The sequence below is a fragment of the Culex quinquefasciatus genome, chromosome 2, assembly GCF_015732765.1.
Source record: "Culex quinquefasciatus strain JHB chromosome 2, VPISU_Cqui_1.0_pri_paternal, whole genome shotgun sequence".
NCBI lineage: Eukaryota > Metazoa > Arthropoda > Insecta > Diptera > Culicidae > Culex > Culex quinquefasciatus.
The window spans coordinates 87,645,903-87,664,530 of record NC_051862.1 but is presented as its reverse complement, the minus strand read 5'-3'; the positions used below and the strand labels follow the sequence as shown (position 1 = coordinate 87,664,530).

General features: G+C 34.9%; 1 protein-coding gene across 2 annotated transcripts; it reads right to left on the bottom strand.

Moving 5' to 3' along the window:
• Positions 1–9,807: 9,807 nt before the first annotated feature.
• LOC6043656 (peptide deformylase, mitochondrial) lies at positions 9,808–10,768 on the bottom strand. Of its 2 annotated transcripts, none has more exons than XM_038258177.1 (3): positions 10,699–10,768; positions 10,240–10,627; positions 9,808–10,180 (listed from the first exon to the last, which is right to left on the bottom strand). In XM_038258177.1, the coding sequence occupies exons 2-3, from the start codon at positions 10,609–10,611 to the stop codon at positions 9,866–9,868; spliced, it is 687 nt and encodes a 228-aa protein (XP_038114105.1). In that variant the 5' UTR covers positions 10,612–10,627; positions 10,699–10,768; the 3' UTR covers positions 9,808–9,865. The 2 variants fall into 2 exon arrangements, with proteins under 2 accessions (XP_038114105.1, XP_038114104.1); XM_038258176.1 differs by having other exon boundaries at positions 10,695–10,761.
• Positions 10,769–18,628: the final 7,860 nt, after the last annotated feature.

Sequence of the window (18,628 nt, the reverse complement as noted above, 5' to 3'; positions counted from 1 at the left end):
CGCTCCCCATTATGGATAAACGTGGGTGCGCATGGTTGTTCAAGATTATTTCATACCATTTATACCCGAAATTTAATATTTTTTTTATTGCCAGAGAATCCACTAAAATTCAATTCTGTCGTTTGGAGCATGTTCAGAGAGCCCATAATTATCATTCCTTGGCGAAACCCAAGTTGTGTTATTCGAAGTTCTCGTGGGGGCAACCAAATCTTAGGACAATCGGACCGATTTTTTCTAAATTTGTTGTCTTCTTACGGGCTTAAATATGACCCAGAAAAGGAACAAAGTTATCTGGGAAGATGAAATTTAAGGTGGCAGACAAAAAGTGAATAATTGTGAATTTTTATTTGGTAATGTAACAGGCAGATACAGCTTATTTTAATCCGGAGTATTTCAGAACGTCATAGCTCCTGGCGGTCCAATTCAGAGGTCATTGGTTATTGTCTGGCCCTGCCACAACATAGTACCGGTAGATTTCTCGATCTGTATTTTAGCAATTCTCTACGAAATCAGCCGATTTCGACCACTTTTTTCTGTATTTTAAAATTTGGCTCAAACTTTGTGGAGTCCTTTCCTATGACCATTTTGTGAAGCCATTTTGTGTCATTGGTGATGATTTGCTTAATATAGCGAATAAAAGAAAAAAAATAGGTCTCGTGCAAACGTTCCCAGATTTTGCCAATTGCCAAAAAACAAATCTCTCAGCAAACTAACTGTCAATTTTTTCCAATTGTTGAAAAATTAAACATTCATGAAATTTATGTTGTTTCCGAAAACAATTTTTTGAATATTTTGGAATCAATCAATCAAGACTAAAGTTTTAAATAGGCGTAATATTGAATGTATGGCAGATGTCTGCTCGGTCCAATGTTACCGTTTCCTTTTGACACCTAATTTTCAAACCATCACCATGCCAGACTGCAAATTATTAAAAACTCTTCGTTTTTCGAACGACCAAGGAGGAGCAATTTCTGGCCCTCGGGGAGCTAATGATTAAGCACATCTACAATGGATAAAATTCTTTGATCTAGTTTTAAACTTTCTCTATTTCAAAGACAATCTTATGGTAAATTGAACGAGCTTTCCGGTAAAAATATGTTCGAGACTGAAAAATCAAGTCTGTCATATAAAAATTGCCAAAAACCACCAAAAAACCTATTTTTTCAACATTTTTCTTTTTAAAACCGCTGTAACTTCACAAGGATTGGACTTAGGACAATGGTCAATGTGCAGACTTTTATGTAAAATTGTCTGGAAAATCGACTCTCGTGTTCAGTTTTTGAAAATTTTGATAAATGATTTTGGGTGAGTTGCTCCATCCTGCATTTTTCGTGAGTCTTTTTTGTAACATCTTAGGCTATTTTCACAAAAAAAATTTGAACGGAAAAAATCGTGGGCTCACCAAAAATTTGACTCCCCTCATAAAAATGGAGTGTTTTTTTCTATTTCAGTGTATTTTTTTCGGAAAGCCCGTCAAATTTCCTACAAGTTTGTCTTTGACCACTTTTTGATACGAATTACGAAATACAAAAATATTTAAAACTTAATATATTCTCAAATGCCATTATCGAGTAAAACTGGCTCCATATACACAAAGATGGCTTATATAAGCGTAGGATAACATGTCTACAAAGTTTCATTTAAATCGGAGAGGGTCGAAAAAAAATACCTAAAAAAATCCTGTTTTGGGCTGGAATTGCTATCAAGCATCCGAAAAGGACTCTTTTTGCGCAGACGACTCTAAGGGGCTACCTAGAAACAATTATCTTTAAACGCACTTGCATGCCTGCCTACCTGTCAGTGCGCCTGTTATGTTGCCCCTTTGAGCCGGCCGCGCAAAAACTGTCCTTTTTGGGAGCTATTAACTTTTCAGCAAAAGATTCTTAAAAATATGGTGCCTTCGGGAAAGTTGTTCAAAATTCAATGAAGGTCCTACATCTGAGAAATGATAAAGATTTGATGACTATTGCACCCTCCACAGGTAAAAACTGAAGCAGTTGCTTTTCTCCATACATTTTGACGATTTTTCCCATACAAACTTCAAGTGATTAGAGGAAGGGGTTCCCGTGGTCAGAATGAGCTCAAATTTGCAATTTAGCCTAATGATGGGTTAATCTATGATTTCAGGGGATAGCTCCGAAAAAGCCCGGATTTTGATCACCCTAGTTTTTATGTAAAAAAAACGTATCTTGGAATATTGATCACATAACTTCACCATTTTGTGATATGCTAGGGAAAATTTTCCAAGGAATCCGAAAATATTAAAATATTTTTAGACAAAGGCTCTTTAATCACGTAGTCATCAAAACAGCATTTCAAGTTTTCATACGACTTTACGATAAGATTTTTGAAATTTTAAATTATTTTTCCTCAACCTTTCATTTGCGTTCAACACAGCTAAAATCAATTGAAATGACACGAAGTTATGATTTTTTGAAAAATGTGGATTTAGAGAAAATTGACGAAAAAAACATATTTTGAACCACCCTAACACGGCATAGGTCACCCTAATAGCCAAACAAATAATAGAGATCTCCACGGTTTCTCTCACGCACACCATCATTCTGTGTTAGTATTTGTATTTGAAGTATTGTTTTGGTTTTGAACGCTTGTGATTGGCTAAATTCCAAGCAGCTGATTTTGTTTACACTTTTTTTACGCAGACAAAAGCAAATCGAGTAGATCAATCGTCTGTAAAAACCAGCTGTTTACCACGTGCTCGTGGTATAACAAAGGACACAGCTGATTTTGACAGACGAATCATTCTACTCGATTTGCCTATGTCTGCGTGTAAATTTTGTTACAAACTAACACACTCTCGCGCTTGGATAGGAACCCGCAGAACGATTTTGAGTCCGATCGGAGAACTTTTTTTTTTTTGAATCATGATGTTTTCATAGGGAATTGGGTCCTAAAATCAAGATTTGTGATATTATTGTTCACAACGATAATGCTCATTTTTCTGACCACAATGACCCTTTGTACGACCGCAAAGGATTTAAAATGTATTTTAAAAACAATTAAAAAATAACTTCGCGTTCCTTCTTGACAGAAAAAGTCCTACTTGACAGCTTGTTCCAAGGGGAGCATAGTTGATCCATCGAAAAAATGTTGTCTTAATTTTTTTTTTTGCGCTAAAATGAAAAAAGTGATCACAAATGTTTTTTATCGTGTTTTCAACAGTTGTGTGTGTGTGTGTGGTCCAATCCAATACCCGCTAACCGGTAGCGATATTATGGGAAAGAATAGTTTGTATCAGGCTTTGTATATGCCGAATGCTGATACAACTTATCTCAGTCCCGGGTATTAGGTGGTGATAGCCCTCGCGCTGCTTCCAACGACCCGTTTCAGAATGACAGAGCTCCTTGCGGTCCAATTCCGAGGTCGCTGGGCATTGTTCGGCCCCGCCTAAACATAGAAGCAAGCATCTGAAGGAAACTCGATCTATATTTAGACTTCTCATCCCGTCAGGCAAATCAGGGATCAGCGCGTATTTAATATGAGAAGATAACATCTTTCAACACTACGGATCAATTCACTGCTAGAGTGTAAACCTTCTGATGGCCGACTGCTTAGCGTCCCAGACCACCAATCCAGAGGTGTGAGTTCGAATCCCACCTGATTCATTTTCGTTTTTGTTCATATTCAAAGTTCAAATTCCTGATTCCAAATTTCAAAGGTACCGGCCGGGATTTGATCCCTGAACCTTCTGCTTATGAGGCAGAATCCGTAACCATTAAGCCACAGAGCCGGTTTTATCGTGTTTTCAACAGTTGAACATAAAAATTGTGGTTGTTTTCTGGGGAGTTATTGAATATTTTAGACATTTTGAATAATTTAATAGCCGTTGCCAAAATTGGGTACTAAAGCCCTATATCAATTTTTATTTACAACGGTAAAAAAACACGATTAAAAACCATTTCTGATCACTTTTTTTTTCCATTTTAATGCAAAATTGACAATACAACATTTTTTCGATGGATCAACTATGGTCTCCTTGGAACGAGCTGTCAAGTAGGAGCTTTTCTGTCAAGAAGTACCGCGAGGTTAATTTTTCAAAATTGATTTAAAAATCCATTTTAAACTCTTTGTGGTCGTACAAAGGGCCATTGTACTCAGAAAAATAAGCTTTATCGCTGTGAACAATAATATCAGCAATCTAAGCTTCATTTTAGGACCCAATTGTATGGTCGAACTCAAGATGCAAAATAAATTTCTTGATCTACACACACTAAGTTTCATTCAGAGATTTTTTTTAGAAAATAAATGGCATTTTTATCTTCATTAAAACTATCCGCTGAAAAAACTTATAATAATATTTGTTTTATTGCCATTTGTTTTTTTTTTACAAATTAACAATGTTTTACAAAGTTGAAAGTTGTAAAGCAGACATCATGGATAAATTTTTTGTCAATTTGTGTTATTTAAGCATTGTTTGCTCTTGCATTAATTTTGAATTTGATCCTAATAACCAAAGCATGTTATAATTATAAACTAATTGTAACAAAATTTAAAAAAAAGTGAAACAATTGTCTAAATTAAAAGTTCTTCAAATCAATTTTTGCACCAAATGTTTTGTCTGGATATTCATGTAAAGCTCTACGATGGAGACAGTTTACTGCTTTCTTTCAAATAACCCAAATAAAATGTCATCGTTTTCCAATCATTTTCAACCAGCGAATGTCGACAAGCAAGCGTGGAAAATCAAACACCGAGCTAAACTACACCTCCTACCAAAAAGTATCAATGTCGAATAGTAGGCCGTAAGAAAATTCTAGGGACAGAGGCAGATGACCGATTTTATTAGTTTTCTAAAAGGGGGTTAGTCATGTGGTGACGGACTGTAAAATTCGCAATACCGCCGTAAACGATAAGTGTGTAAAACAGTGAGTAAAATTTAGGTGATATAACGATACTGAAATAAACAAGGGAAAATCAGAAAAAAAAACACAGAAAAAATAACAGTCGAGTAGAACTAGATGACGCCAGATGTGCAGAAATAAACTATTGAAAAGTGGCAGACGGAAAAGAAAGAAACTTTCCAATAAACAGAGAATAATGACTTTACCAATCAAGAATATGCCTATTAATAAGAGTAAACACACAAATCGTATAGAGAGTGTAACACAACCGCATCGCATCATTACTCGAAAGACTTGTACAGTGTGTCCCTAAACCCTTTTTTCGGTTGATTTTGTTCAGTTTCGACGAACAACTGGGGGCAGGAAAAGACTTAACAAAAAAAATCATAGTTGTAGCTGTGGGTAAGCAAGTTTTAACGCAAATTCTATAGTTTTTGATAGCTATTTATCGATGAACATCACTGAAATGCTGAATATATATTGTTAGAACGTATTTTTGAAGTACAATTTGAGATTTTGCACAGTTGAACGACCGTGCGTCTCCATCAAACCACTAAAGTTTGAACAATTTGATGGGAACGCAGGGTGTTTCAAAAGTTTTCAAAATCTTTAATAAATTCTAAAAGAGCGATTTCATTTACGTTTGTTGATAGCTAGGATACGAACACTAAACTATTTGATGAAAATTGAGCTTTACCACTTTTACAAACATCAGGGAAAGGGTCGAATCAAGTATTTTTTAACCGGAAGCACAATAAATTTGCACAACAAAGTCAGGTGTTGGGCAGCAAGGAAAACAGTTCAACAGTGCCTATTTGTGGAATTGGGGCAGGCAGAGAACGAGCACGAAAATTTGGTAGCTGGAGCGTACTGAATCGAGCAGAGTTATAGAAAAAGTATGATGAATGGTATAATTTATGGAAATATGGGGGAAAAAAATCAGAGCAAATTTATCGTACCTATAATCATTTAACGTGTAGCAGAGATTATCACAAGTCTTTAAGTCATCAGCTATTATCACTAATCCTGTGCAGAAAGTAGTAGTGTTGAGTATCATAAATTAACAAAATAAAACACGATTTTAATTGCGGTTACCGATATTAGAATTTGCTGGAGGATAGCGAAAAAACGAGCAAGCTAATGGAAAGGTATAAAAGAAACGATGAGATCGCAAGTAAAACTTCTTCGATATACTAACAAAAACACACAAAAAAAATATTCGGTGGAAACTAGATAAATTATTTACTTAACTGAAAGTAAACTAAAGGAATGTGGCAAAAATATGAAAAAAAAATCAAATACATATGAAAAGAAAACAGAAAAGTTAAACCAAATAGCTTAATGTAACTCAAATTCAAATCACTCGTCCCATGTGCTTCTTGTGGGGATCCGTTGTAAATAGTGATCCTGGGAACTGGGACAGGGTGTCAACCCCCTCGGGAAGAGTATGAATTTTCGTAGTAGGTGTTGTTTCGTACTAAGGATTAGGAAAGTGAACACAGAGAATGAATCAGAAAGTCAAACAGAAAAAGAGTCTAGTCGGTAGTGCAAAACTGGACCGTAATTCTAATATCGCTTCTGAATAGGTTTCTTCACTCTCACAAACAGTTCCATTTATTGTCTCTCACGTTTTGATAAGTGAGTGAATAAATTTGTTAAACCTTTTACAAAAAATATTCGTGTAATGTTTAAAGTTTTCCCTCACAACTTATTCATTTTTAAAATAATTATTTAAAATAACACATAATTTTAATGCTCATGATTTCGAATAAACAATCACAAATGGAGAAAGAATCACAGCAAAGAGGACCACAGATTTGGAATAAAAATTGCAACACAATAATCGAACCCCAAAAAGTCAAAATAGAACAAACCAAAAATTTGCATAAATTTATTAACAGGAACATTTCTACAAAACGCCGTACACAACAAAACAGAGAGAAAGCAAAAAAAAACACACAAAATGGAAATACTTTTGAACAAATAACTACCTCATTAATATTAAAACACACAAAAACCACAAACAAAAAACAAACGGAAATAACGGAGTCGAACAAAAAAAGGTCAGGAAATACAACCAGAGCAGCAACAAATAAATTGAACAAAACAAATGCAGTCAGAGCGCAAATTATTAGCACACGTTGAAAGACAGAGAAAGAGAAAAAAGTCATATATTTGGATATTTTGTATGGAAAAAAACACGCCCACAAAAATCAATGAGGACAGAACAGGCAAAAATCAAAAAAGCGTCAAAATTTGCAAACTTTTTTTTGTTAACCTTTCTCGAAAAAAAGAAACCCCCTCAAAAACTATCGAAAGCTATTAACGTTTTTTGTTTGTGCCCCCACCCCCTTTGAGTATTATAGGTGTAAAAGTCATCAAAAAAAAAACATGCACACACGAATATTACAATTATTATATAGTTTAAAATGTTACTCGTAAGTAAGGTGAGCAAGATATACTTAAAAAACAAAAAAAAACAAATAAGGAAACAAATTCAAACTAAACAAGAACAGTATAACCAGTCGATCGAGAGGAGGACAGAAGAACGGAAAATCAACTGATGATGCTTATTAGAGTTTAAACACAGGAAAAAAGGGCGTAGTTGATAAAACAGCAAGAAAAAGAAGTAAAAAACAACAAATTGTATCAGTATGTTTAACAGTAAAATTACGGAAAATATATTACAATAAAATATGAAACGCGTTGTTTGATTTTGATGATTTGACAAAATTCCGTTACCATTTAAATCATTTAGAGGAAATTTCCATTTTTTACCGGGACCGTCCTGATGTCATGTGGATTGTTAAAATTGTTACTCAGAACTTGTCCCAGATGTCCCTTACAAGCTGCAGGTCGTATCGAGTTGATATCTGGATGGAACACTTTTCTATTTGAGTTTGAAAATTGTGCTATTTTTTCACTAAAATGCCAATAATTCCCTTTAATTTTAACCAATTGAGGTGCTTCACCCTGCATTTTGTTGCATTTTTCAAGCTCTTTCAGATGCATTTTGAATTTTGAAATTGAATTGAATTATGCTTAAGTTACAGCATTTTAAAGATTTTTGACGTTTTTGAAACTTAAAACTTTTTTGTCCCGATTTGCCCCACTTTCCGTTGAGTGCTCATATTTTGGCCAGATGCTAGTTTTATATGTACAAACAACCCCTGAAAATTTCAGGCAGTTTGGTTATGTTCGTGGATTCGCTCTTAGGTATGACCCCTTCTTAACTACCCTAAAGTGATTTAGAATTTTTAAATCCAAGATGGCGGGAAAAATGGTGGTAATAAAACGTTGAGAAAATTCGCATTCGATAATTTGGACGAGAATTTGAAGTCAAATCACGAAGTACTAAGTAGCTATGGAATTACAAGAATTACTACGAAATTATTAGGTAATTCTGAAATTGCAAGAATTACTGCAGAATTGCTCAATAATTTTGGAATTACTGAACTGCTGCTCAAAGCAAGTTCGTACCATATGTAATTTCGTCAATTTTGAAATAATGGTTAAAAATCATATGAACTAAAAAAAAACAAAAAAAAATTAAGATAATATAAATATTGAAATAACAAGCCATAGTTTCAACATTTGCATGGAAAAAGTGTTTTAAAATACATTTTGCACTGGTTTTCGAAAATATTAATTTTTCCCGTGTTCAGAAGGTCATTTTGAGCAACTTTTGTTCTACGAAAAACATTACTTCTCTTGTTTTATGTTTTCTTGTTTTATTTTTAGTATTTTAATTTGCATTTATCTTGTTTAGTTTATGTTTGTTTTTGGTATTATTTGGCCTATTCTACCACCTAATATAATTACATTTTGCCTATCTAATTTTTTCACGTTTTTACAGTCACTTTTTCAATTTTTTTGCATGTTTTTCACATTTTTTGCTATAGAATGGCACCATCATCATTTAGATTGCAAACAAATGCGTAGAGGCATAGCCTGGAACACTACAAAAATTTCTGCATACTTCTTTTTACTGAAAATATAGGAAATGTTAGTAAAAAACACAGCCAAAGTTGACCCCTAAAAAAATTACTTTTTTAAAAACATTGGCAAAGTCACATAAAACAAGTTAAACTTCCACCCCTGAAATTTTCTAAAATTTTAAGAGTTCTTCTGTCCACTGCTTTTTAAAGATCAAAAATCGGTTGGAAAATTGATTTTTGGCGATTTTTTAGATCGAAGCCCGTCTAAAGGCGGGGTTAGGTTGTAGAGGGTTAAGTTATTTTGCAACCATTAGTTTTCAAAAAATGTAAGATTTGACGAAAACAAAAATTTTAGCGAAAAAAAAATTGCGATAATAAACATCGAAAATTTTCAAAAAATCATAAAATAGCATAAAACTTTAAATAAAATTTGTACCAGCCTTATGGGCGGGAATTTCGGATTAGTGACCAGTAGTAGTAGTAATAGTGACAGGGTACTGGAAACCCTCTTGTTTCTAAAAAAATTGTGAAATGTATAACTAAATAGAATAAAATCCTTGAATATCAAATTCAACAAAAAATATAAATTTGCGCACAAAGTTTTGCTAGAGTGAAATTCATGATAAAAAAGTATAATTTGTAAAAATATTAAAATTGGAAAACATTTAAATACATTTCTAAAATACTTGAAAATGTAAGTATGCTAACCATTGAAATTTTACAAGCTTTAGAAATGTTGTTTTGTGTTTCACATGCGGCCCGCGATGTTACGGTATCGCGGGTAATTTTGGCAATTAGCCGAGCTGAGGACCACTGTCCTATACAAACCTCCGGATAATGGAACTTCGGATAATTGAGTCTGGATAGTAGTTATAACTAGGGAAGCTATAATTATTTTACTCTAATGATATTAAATATTGAGTTAACAACATTTCCGAAATTATTTTTAACTCTCTGTTTACCACTTCTAATGATGTATGTACAAGAAATGAAAATAATCCAGCTAGTTTATTATCAGTGTACAACATTTTATTGCAAAGTTAACAAAACTACCAAATTAGGCTGCTACTTTTTATGAAACGCAATCTGCACCCGTCCATAGTTTGCATTCACAGCTTGCCAGCAGGAACATGAAAACGTCTTCCGGTCCATAACATCCGTATAGATGACCCCATCCAGATGGTCCATTTCGTGCTGAGCTATCCGCGCATTCCAACCCTTGAGTGCCAACTCTTTACTTTTTCCATTCTCATCAAGTCCACTGAGGAGCACCTCCGAATACCGTGGCACTTCTGCACTGAAGCCCTTCACACTGGCACAGGCTTCGGTGAAGCTCTTCTTCTCGTAGTTGGTCACTTTGAGTTCCGGATTGATCAAAACCTAAAAAAAAAGAAGCTCAACTTAGCTTAACTCGCTACCATGAACGTCGGGCGACCTACCGTCAGTGGCAACGTGTCCATTTCCTTGATTTTGTACTCCGCAGACGTGTACTCATCGCGGAGCTTATCCTTGAACTCCATCACCAGAATCCGCAGCGAAATGCCAATTTGTGGCGCGGCCAGTCCAACGCAGCTGTACTTTCGCATCACGTCGATCATGGCCTGGACGAGAAAGCGCACCTCCGGCGAGGTGACCGCTTCCGGTGGGACGAGCTGGGCCTTCTGGCGTAGAACCGGGTCACCAACCTGGGTTACGTGCGCGTACGGAGGACCGTTAGTGGGACCCTTGGAACGCCACAGCTTTTGGTACCATCGGGCGAGGGAACCAAGTTGAGTGGTCGTTGAGAAGGAGCGAATTTGGTTGACCAGCATGTTCAATGAGTCTATGCTAAACGTATGTTTTATGTAACAAAATTGAATGCGGCGTTAAGCAGCAAAACATATGTTGTACGAACCTACCCGCAATCAAAACACACCGATGAACTCAACAGCTGATTTACCCCACCGCCACCCACCTCCCTCGATTCAGAAACTTCTACCGCCCTAAATCTTCAGGTGCTATAAAATTCATGCGAGTCTTCGAGTAGTACCGGAACCCGGAACATGGAAACCTTAAAAATTTCGGAAGATTTTTATTATTTTTTGAACAATAAATATCTCGTCTTTTTTCTATGGTACAATAAACACATAAGTGCTCACAACTTTTGATAGATGATAGTTTTATTAGGCCCATGTTCGCATAAATGTCCCATATGCAAAAACAGCAAGTGTCCAGCAGTTTGCCAGACTCGCAAACTTGTTTGCAGGCAAATTGCCAAATTGTCACAAAAGGATATTATGCTCATTCGTTTGGCATATTCTAATACCTTCTCTTAACAGTCAACGCGAACTCCTACACTTATTTGATTTATTTTCTCTGAGACAAATTGAGATCGTTTAAGGGACGTGTAGATGAACAATTCACAGCATTTTTGAATCCGTTAATTCGTAAATTGGCCGAGGACTGATCGAAAAACAGCTTTGTTCACAACTGGCGCTTAGGACCTTTTGAAAACTAAACCGAGATATACTTTTTTTTTTGGAAATGTCATGAGGAGTTTTGTTGAAAAACAATTATTTAAGCATTTGGAAAAATCAAATTTGTATTCGGTTTTTTTTTGGTTTATTATAGAGATTTTACACCATTGTGCATTCATCTCTTCAAGGCAGAGACGCATCGAGCTCTACAGGCTCAATAAAAACTCCTTACCTGCTCTGTATGGTAGAACAGAGCTAAGCTCTGTATGCAGCGAACAGAGCCAGCTCTGTATGGGGAAAAATAATATTGATTTGCATATATCTCAAAAACGATAAGTTTTAGAAAGTTGACATGTTCTAGAAAGTTGCTGGTACCAAAGGTTCTATATTATTGTCTCAGACGTCATTACAATTTGATTGATTTTAGTTGTGCAAAACAAGAAAAACTATTTATTTTCTAAGATACAACGTATAGAATATTTTGTTTTCGACAAAGTTGCTCAGCTACAAAAATGAACAACTCTCTCGAAGACACCAAAGCTCTATCTTCAATAGATACCGAAATAAAAATAAAAACTATTTTTATAATAAATACTGCTTGCGACAAACACAAAGCAACCGCGTCGTAGGCACAGGTAATATGAGGCATGTTTGGTAGAGATCGTCTGAAGTGAAAACTAGTATAGCAGAGTGTTCATAGAGAGTTTTTATGTTAAATGCTCTCGTCTGGATGGTTGAAAGAAATTTCAGATAAAATTATACAAATTTATAAAATTATATTCTTTTTATTGTACTGGTAAGTAATTATGATTAGAAACAATAAAATTATTTTACAGCTATTTTATGTTTGTCTTGACAAAACAAATGTTTAACAAAATTACTAGTTTCGTACAACAAATTAAGTTAAAAAAACAATTTCAAATACGCAAGTAAAAATTAAAACTAAATCTTCTAACAATTATTTTAATTTTATAAAAAGAAAATCAGTTAACATATGTTTAACCTTATAAAGATTTCAGGAAACTTTGCCATTTTATTTAATTCAACAGAAAATAAACCATAATATTCAAGCAAGATAACCATTAGAAAGATTTAAGCTCTAAATAATCTCTATGATATTTTTTTTTTAAATTTTGTCACCGTTTTTAAATAAAATAAGAAATTGAAATTAAATAGCAAAAACCATTTTTTTCTTTATTTCTCAAGCAATGAAATCAGTGAAGAGTTTTAAGCTCTAAATGCTCTCTATGGAAATTTACCATTTTATTACCTGTATTCTAAATATTTTTTTATTTTTCAAACAGTGAACGCAGTGAAGAGTTTTTAGCTCTAAATGCTCTCTATGGAAATTTGCCATTTCATTACCTGTATTCTAAATATATTTTTTTTTATTTTTCAAACAGTGAACGCAGTGAAGAGTTTTTAGCTCTAAATGCTCTCTATAGAAATTTGCCATTTTATTACCTGTATTCTAAATTTTTTTTTTTTTTAAACAGTGAACGCAGTGAAGAGTTTTAAGCTCTAAATGCTCTCTATGGAAATGTACCATTTTATTACCTGTATTCTAAATATTTTTTTTATTTTTCAAACAAAGGCACGCAGTGAAGTGTTTTTAGCTCTAAAAGCTCTCTATGGAAATAGCTTGACAGACTCGTGTAATTGAAGCACTTGAAAAAGTTTTTTCTGTTGCAATTATTTGGAAAATAAATTTAAGTTTGCTATGTTCGTTGAATGAAATTTGATTTTACCCGCTACAAGATCTAAAAATCAATTGAGTTGAATTTTGTAATTAAATTTAAGTTGGACAAAATGAATCAATAATATATTTTATTGTCGATTATGTTTTTGCTAAATTTCCATAGAGAGCATTTAGAGCTTAAAACTCTTCACAGCTTTCCTATGTTTGAAAAATAATAAAATTTGTTTAGAATACAGGTAATAGAATGGCAAATTTCCATAGAGAGCATTTAGAGCTAAAAACTCTTCACTGCGTTCACTGTTTGAAAAAAAAAAAAATTTAGAATACAGGTAATAAAATGGCAAATTTCTATAGAGAGCATTTAGAGCTAAAAACTCTTCACTGCGTTCACTGTTTGAAAAATAAAAAAAATATATTTAGAATACAGGTAATGAAATGGCAAATTTCCATAGAGAGCATTTAGAGCTAAAAACTCTTCACTGCGTTCACTGTTTGAAAAATAAAAAAAATATTTAGAATACAGGTAATAAAATGGTAAATTTCCATAGAGAGCATTTAGAGCTTAAAACTCTTCACTGATTTCATTGCTTGAGAAATAAAGAAAAAATGGTTTTGCTATTTAATTTCAATTTCTTATTTTATTTAAAAACGGTGACAAAATTTAAAAAAAAAATATCATAGAGATTATTTAGAGCTTAAATCTTTCTAATGGTTATCTTGCTTGAATATTATGGTTTATTTTCTGTTGAATTAAATAAAATGGCAAAGTTTCCTGAAATCTTTATAAGGTTAAACATATGTTAACTGATTTTCTTTTTATAAAATTAAAATAATTGTTAGAAGATTTAGTTTTAATTTTTTACTTGCGTATTTGAAATTGTTTTTTTTTAACTTAATTTGTTGTACGAAACTAGTAATTTTGTTAAACATTTGTTTTGTCAAGACAAACATAAAATAGCTGTAAAATAATTTTATTGTTTCTAATCATAATTACTTACCAGTACAATAAAAAGAATATAATTTTATAAATTTGTATAATTTTATCTGAAATTTCTTTCAACCATCCAGACGAGAGCATTTAACATAAAAACTCTCTATGAACACTCTGCTATACTAGTTTTCACTTCAGACGATCTCTACCAAACATGCCTCATATTACCTGTGCCTACGACGCGGTTGCTTTGTGTTTGTCGCAAGCAGTATTTATTATAAAAATAGTTTTTATTTTTTATTTCGGTATCTATTGAAGATAGAGCTTTGGTGTCTTCGAGAGAGTTGTTCATTTTTGGTAGCTGAGCAACTTTGTCGAAAACAAAAATATTCTATACGTTGTATCTTAGAAAATAAATAGTTTTTTCTTGTTTTGCACAACTAAAATCAATCAAATTGTAATGACGTCTGAGACAATAATATAGAACCTTTTGGTACCAGCAACTTTCTAGAACATGTCAACTTTCTAAAACTTATCGTTTTTGAGATATATGCAAATCAATATTATTTTTCCCCATACAGAGCTGGCTCTGTTCTACCATACAGAGCAGGTAAGGAGTTTTTATTGAGCCTGTAGAGCTCGATGCGTCTCTGCTTCAAGGTGAATATTAGAAGAGGAAAGATTACACAGTTTTAAATCACTTGTCTGGCTATATTTCAGTAATCGCTACCATGCCTTTTTTCTAACGATTTCTGTCTATGTTTCAAATATTTATCGGAAAATCTTGATCTTAAATTATCAAGTTCTTCAATTTTATCTTCGTCCTCTTCCTCCAGGGATTTAACAGTTATCTCATAACACTTATTCCTATAATATTTTGCTTTTATGACATCTTATCTTCTTCATCTGTTGTTTCTTCTTCAGCCATCTCTCTTCGTTTTGTTGTTGATTCGTCATCCGCGTCCAAATATGCTTGTAAGCGCTTCCGGGTTTTGCGAGTGTGCTTAGAAAGCACAGTCTCGAATCCATCGTTGGCTTCTTCGTCAATTTTACTTGTTTGCATTGCATTTTTGTCTGATTTACTGTTGTTGCTTTTACTGCTGCTGCTTGGCTCAGGTTCAATCGGTTGTGTACTGCTTTTTTGGTTCACCTTTTTACTTGATTCCCCCCTTTTTTTTTGTTCTTTGCTTTGAGTTTGCAAAGCGATTTTTTGCCTAATCGTCACTGCTGCAGCAGCATTGTTTACAGTGACTGATTTCGGCGTTTGCTGTTTCAGCAACACCCGCAGGGTCCGAACTCCATTTGGGATTCCTGGGAAGAAGTTAATCCAGCGGTCGTTGGTGATGGTCACCAGAGCTGAAAATGTCGGGTGTCCTGACGCGAAAATCGGCGACGCATACACGATTTTTTCAGATCCATTCACTGAACCGCAAAACCGTGACATAAACAAACCCGACTCAGTCGTGAGTGCCCTAGCTCACTGAGCAGCTGCAATGCGAGGCAGTAGTCGACCAACGCTCATTCGACGTTGCACGCACACACATAAAGAAACAAGTTTTTACACAAAATGTTGGTATTTATGCGTGGAAATGTAATTTTGAATATAAGTTATGGTTGTTTTAAGTGTTTTGCACAGTCTAGAACCATTCAAATGTTTAAAAATAGTCAAAATAGTGTTTAGAGAGGATTTTACGAGTCAGTCATACGACACGAATTGAGTGAGTGTAGCTCATTTTTTCACGTCTCTCATTCTCCAGCAGCCGACCGGCATGAGTCAGGCGGCAGTGGTTGAACGGACACAGTAGGCTTACAGTCAGATGCTAGAAGTAAACTGACATTTTGGTTTGCTTCATGTGTACGCTGGGTTGGAAACATTTTGCAGGCCTGATGGTCACAATTTCGCCGAATTTACTCATCACTTTTACAGTAAAAGTGATGAGTAAATTCGGCGAAATTTTTACCATCACCAACGACCGCTGGTAAAAGTTTTACATACTAGGTCGTCATTGCTTATGCCTAGAGGTAGGTCAAGCACACGAACTTCCGTAGCGTTGTTGTCCAGGTAAATCGGGATTTTGCTACCCTGATATACCAGAGGTTTGTCGATGATGGACGAGGCCACTGCTGAGTCGGCGAACTGCAACACGGCTATTCTCCTTCTTTTGCAAAATTGCAATGCTCGCAAGTTTTCTTGGTTTACTTGGAGGTCTGCGAGAAATTTTTTTACAAGCTTTTGGCTTGGTTGGGTTTGGAGTTGACAAAACTCCAGAACCACACTGTTTTTGTCTTCGGTGCACATTTAAAAAAAAAGCGGCGACGCGCACACAAACTGCGGACTGGCGTTGAGAATGCGACTTGTAAGGTTGGCGGTTAAATGGCAACTGGTATTCGGTTTTGTACACAGACGAGTTTTTGTAATTTGGTTTACAAGGTTTACTTGTTTTTTGGGGTTGAATATTTCAAAGGGGTATACATGGGGCACATTGGGACAGCTGTTTCAGCCCTGTTACTGCACAATATTTGGATATTTTTGGAATGGTTTCGGATAGAACCAGTAGATCAAAAAAATCAAAAAAAAAATCAAACCATCCACATTAACGACCCCCGGGTCTTTTGTGGTCTCTATTGCAAGTTTCTGCTCGAACCTAGGAGTCCGAAGGCTTGAATGGGGAGAGCACCCAAACCTTTTTTACTCCAAGGAACCTTCCACCCTAGTGTTTGAACTGACGACCTTTGGATTGTGAGTCCAACCGCCGCCAGCGATTCCACCGGAGTATGCTTGGTTTGGTGTGTTGTTTGTACTTATGGCATGGAGACAACTCCTACACCTGGAATGACTTAACGGCCTAACAACCAAGGCCGGGACCGACATTTTACTTCCTCATCCGATGGAAGGTTGCAGCACCAGTAGATCGCACCAGTAGATCGTCGTAGCCTATGATCAGTAGTGCCGAAAGAATATTACGATTCTGTTCAGCAACGGAGGGGTAACCATGGGTGGTCTCTCATGCTCATGTTCATGCTCATTTTTGCATGGTTTCGGATAGACAACAAAAATAGTGCATCGTTTTTCAAGCTCTAAAAACTTTACTTGTCTTGTTTATGTTTTTTTGTTTAATTTTTACTATTTTTATTTGGTTTGCCATGGCGTTACAACGTTTTGAGAGATTAGCAACTCTTAAGCATTTTTTAGTACCGTGATTTTAATTACAACGGATATAACAAACATGTCAGGGTTTTGCCTTCCTCACCTCAATGAGGAAAGGCTATAAAATCACTCGAAAAATGAACTTCTTTATTTGACCTCGTAGACCCACCTTCGCGTATACCTATCGACTCAGAATCAAATTCTGAACAAATGTCTGTGCGTGTGTATGTCTGTAAATCCGTGCACCGAAAAATATACACACGATTATCTCCGGACTGGCTGAACCGATTTAGATCGTTTTGGTCTCATTTGATCCGCCTTGGGGTCCCACAAGACCCTAGTTAATATTATGAAATTTAAAAAAGAACTTCAAAAGTTATGCCAAAAAAAAAATTTGGCTGCAGTTTGAAATATTGTAAAAAAGGGTGGTTTTTGTGAGAAAATCCGTCATGCTATATATTTGAAATACCTTTCCAACGCGTTCAAAAGATCGAAGATCTGACAACCCCATCAAAAGTTATGAGCACTTAAGTGTTATTTATACACTTTTTTGAGGCCGGATCTCAAATATTTTGATAAAAAAGTTGTCCGGATCTGTCATGCGACCCATCATTGGATAGGTAATCAAAAGACCTTTCCAACAAGCCCAAAAGATTGAAGATCTGACAACCCAGCAATAGCTATAAGTACTTAAGTTTTTTTTATTCAACTTTTTTGAGGCTCAGATATTTTGATAAAAATATGCGAGGAAGGCACCAACCACCTATAGGAGGATTAAGTAACGTTTTTTTAATCATAATTTTTCATCAAGGTACTTTTGATGATCTGATAAAATGAAAAGATGGTTACAACGTTTCATACAAAAAATATAAATTATGCTTAGTATACACGTGGTGTAAAGTTCTAAATTTCCACCTATTATCAAAATTTATTCACTCTGGAATAAACTAATTCTGAAAGGTGGTTATAAAAATGTTTATTGGATCACATAAAAAAACAAAAACCACAAAAAAAAACTCTAGAATTCTTCTTCCAATCATTTCATCAGGATATTTGCTCATAGCCATTATATTCAGCTTCTAATCTAATCTAATCTAAGCTAACCCTAGCGCAGCCAGTCTTTCGAGGGCATCCTGGAAAATGCCTTAGGTTGATTAACGCCTAGCATCCTCTTGTCATTATTAACAATTGCAGTGCCCAATGCAATAAATTGCTTTGAAACATCACAAACGTTAAAGCGGCCAGGCCAACTGCGTAAAGTTTACCCACAGAGTAATCCAGAGAGAGCAGTTCGAACAAAAGTCATCGAATTTGGTGGCTCCGTTACTTCTATACCCTTTGGAATTGCAGTGTCTTCAGGCGTTATGTTTTATGCGTTACGAGGCCGTTGAAGAACAAATTTCATCATAGTAAACTAAGGATTTTTTTAGATTTGTTTGTTTTGACAAGTAATGTCATTTCGGGTTTTTCTTGTAAGATTGGTTTATTTATTTTGCAGCTTAACAGAATTTTCTACATAATCATTCAAATTTCATAGTTTAAGTGAAAATCAGGAGCATTCACCATGGCGTTCACATCAATTCTTCCATAAACT

What these genes read in the sequence shown, in the direction of transcription:
- LOC6043656 (XM_038258177.1), bottom strand. Translation starts at nt 10,611, where the DNA reads ATGCTGGTCAACCAAATTCGCTCCTTCTCAACGACCACTCAACTTGGT. An exon ending in TGGACACGTTGCCACTGACG is followed by an intron (nt 10,181 to 10,239) that starts GTAGGTCGCCCG and finishes CTTTTTTTTTAG; the next exon opens with GTTTTGATCAATCCGGAACT.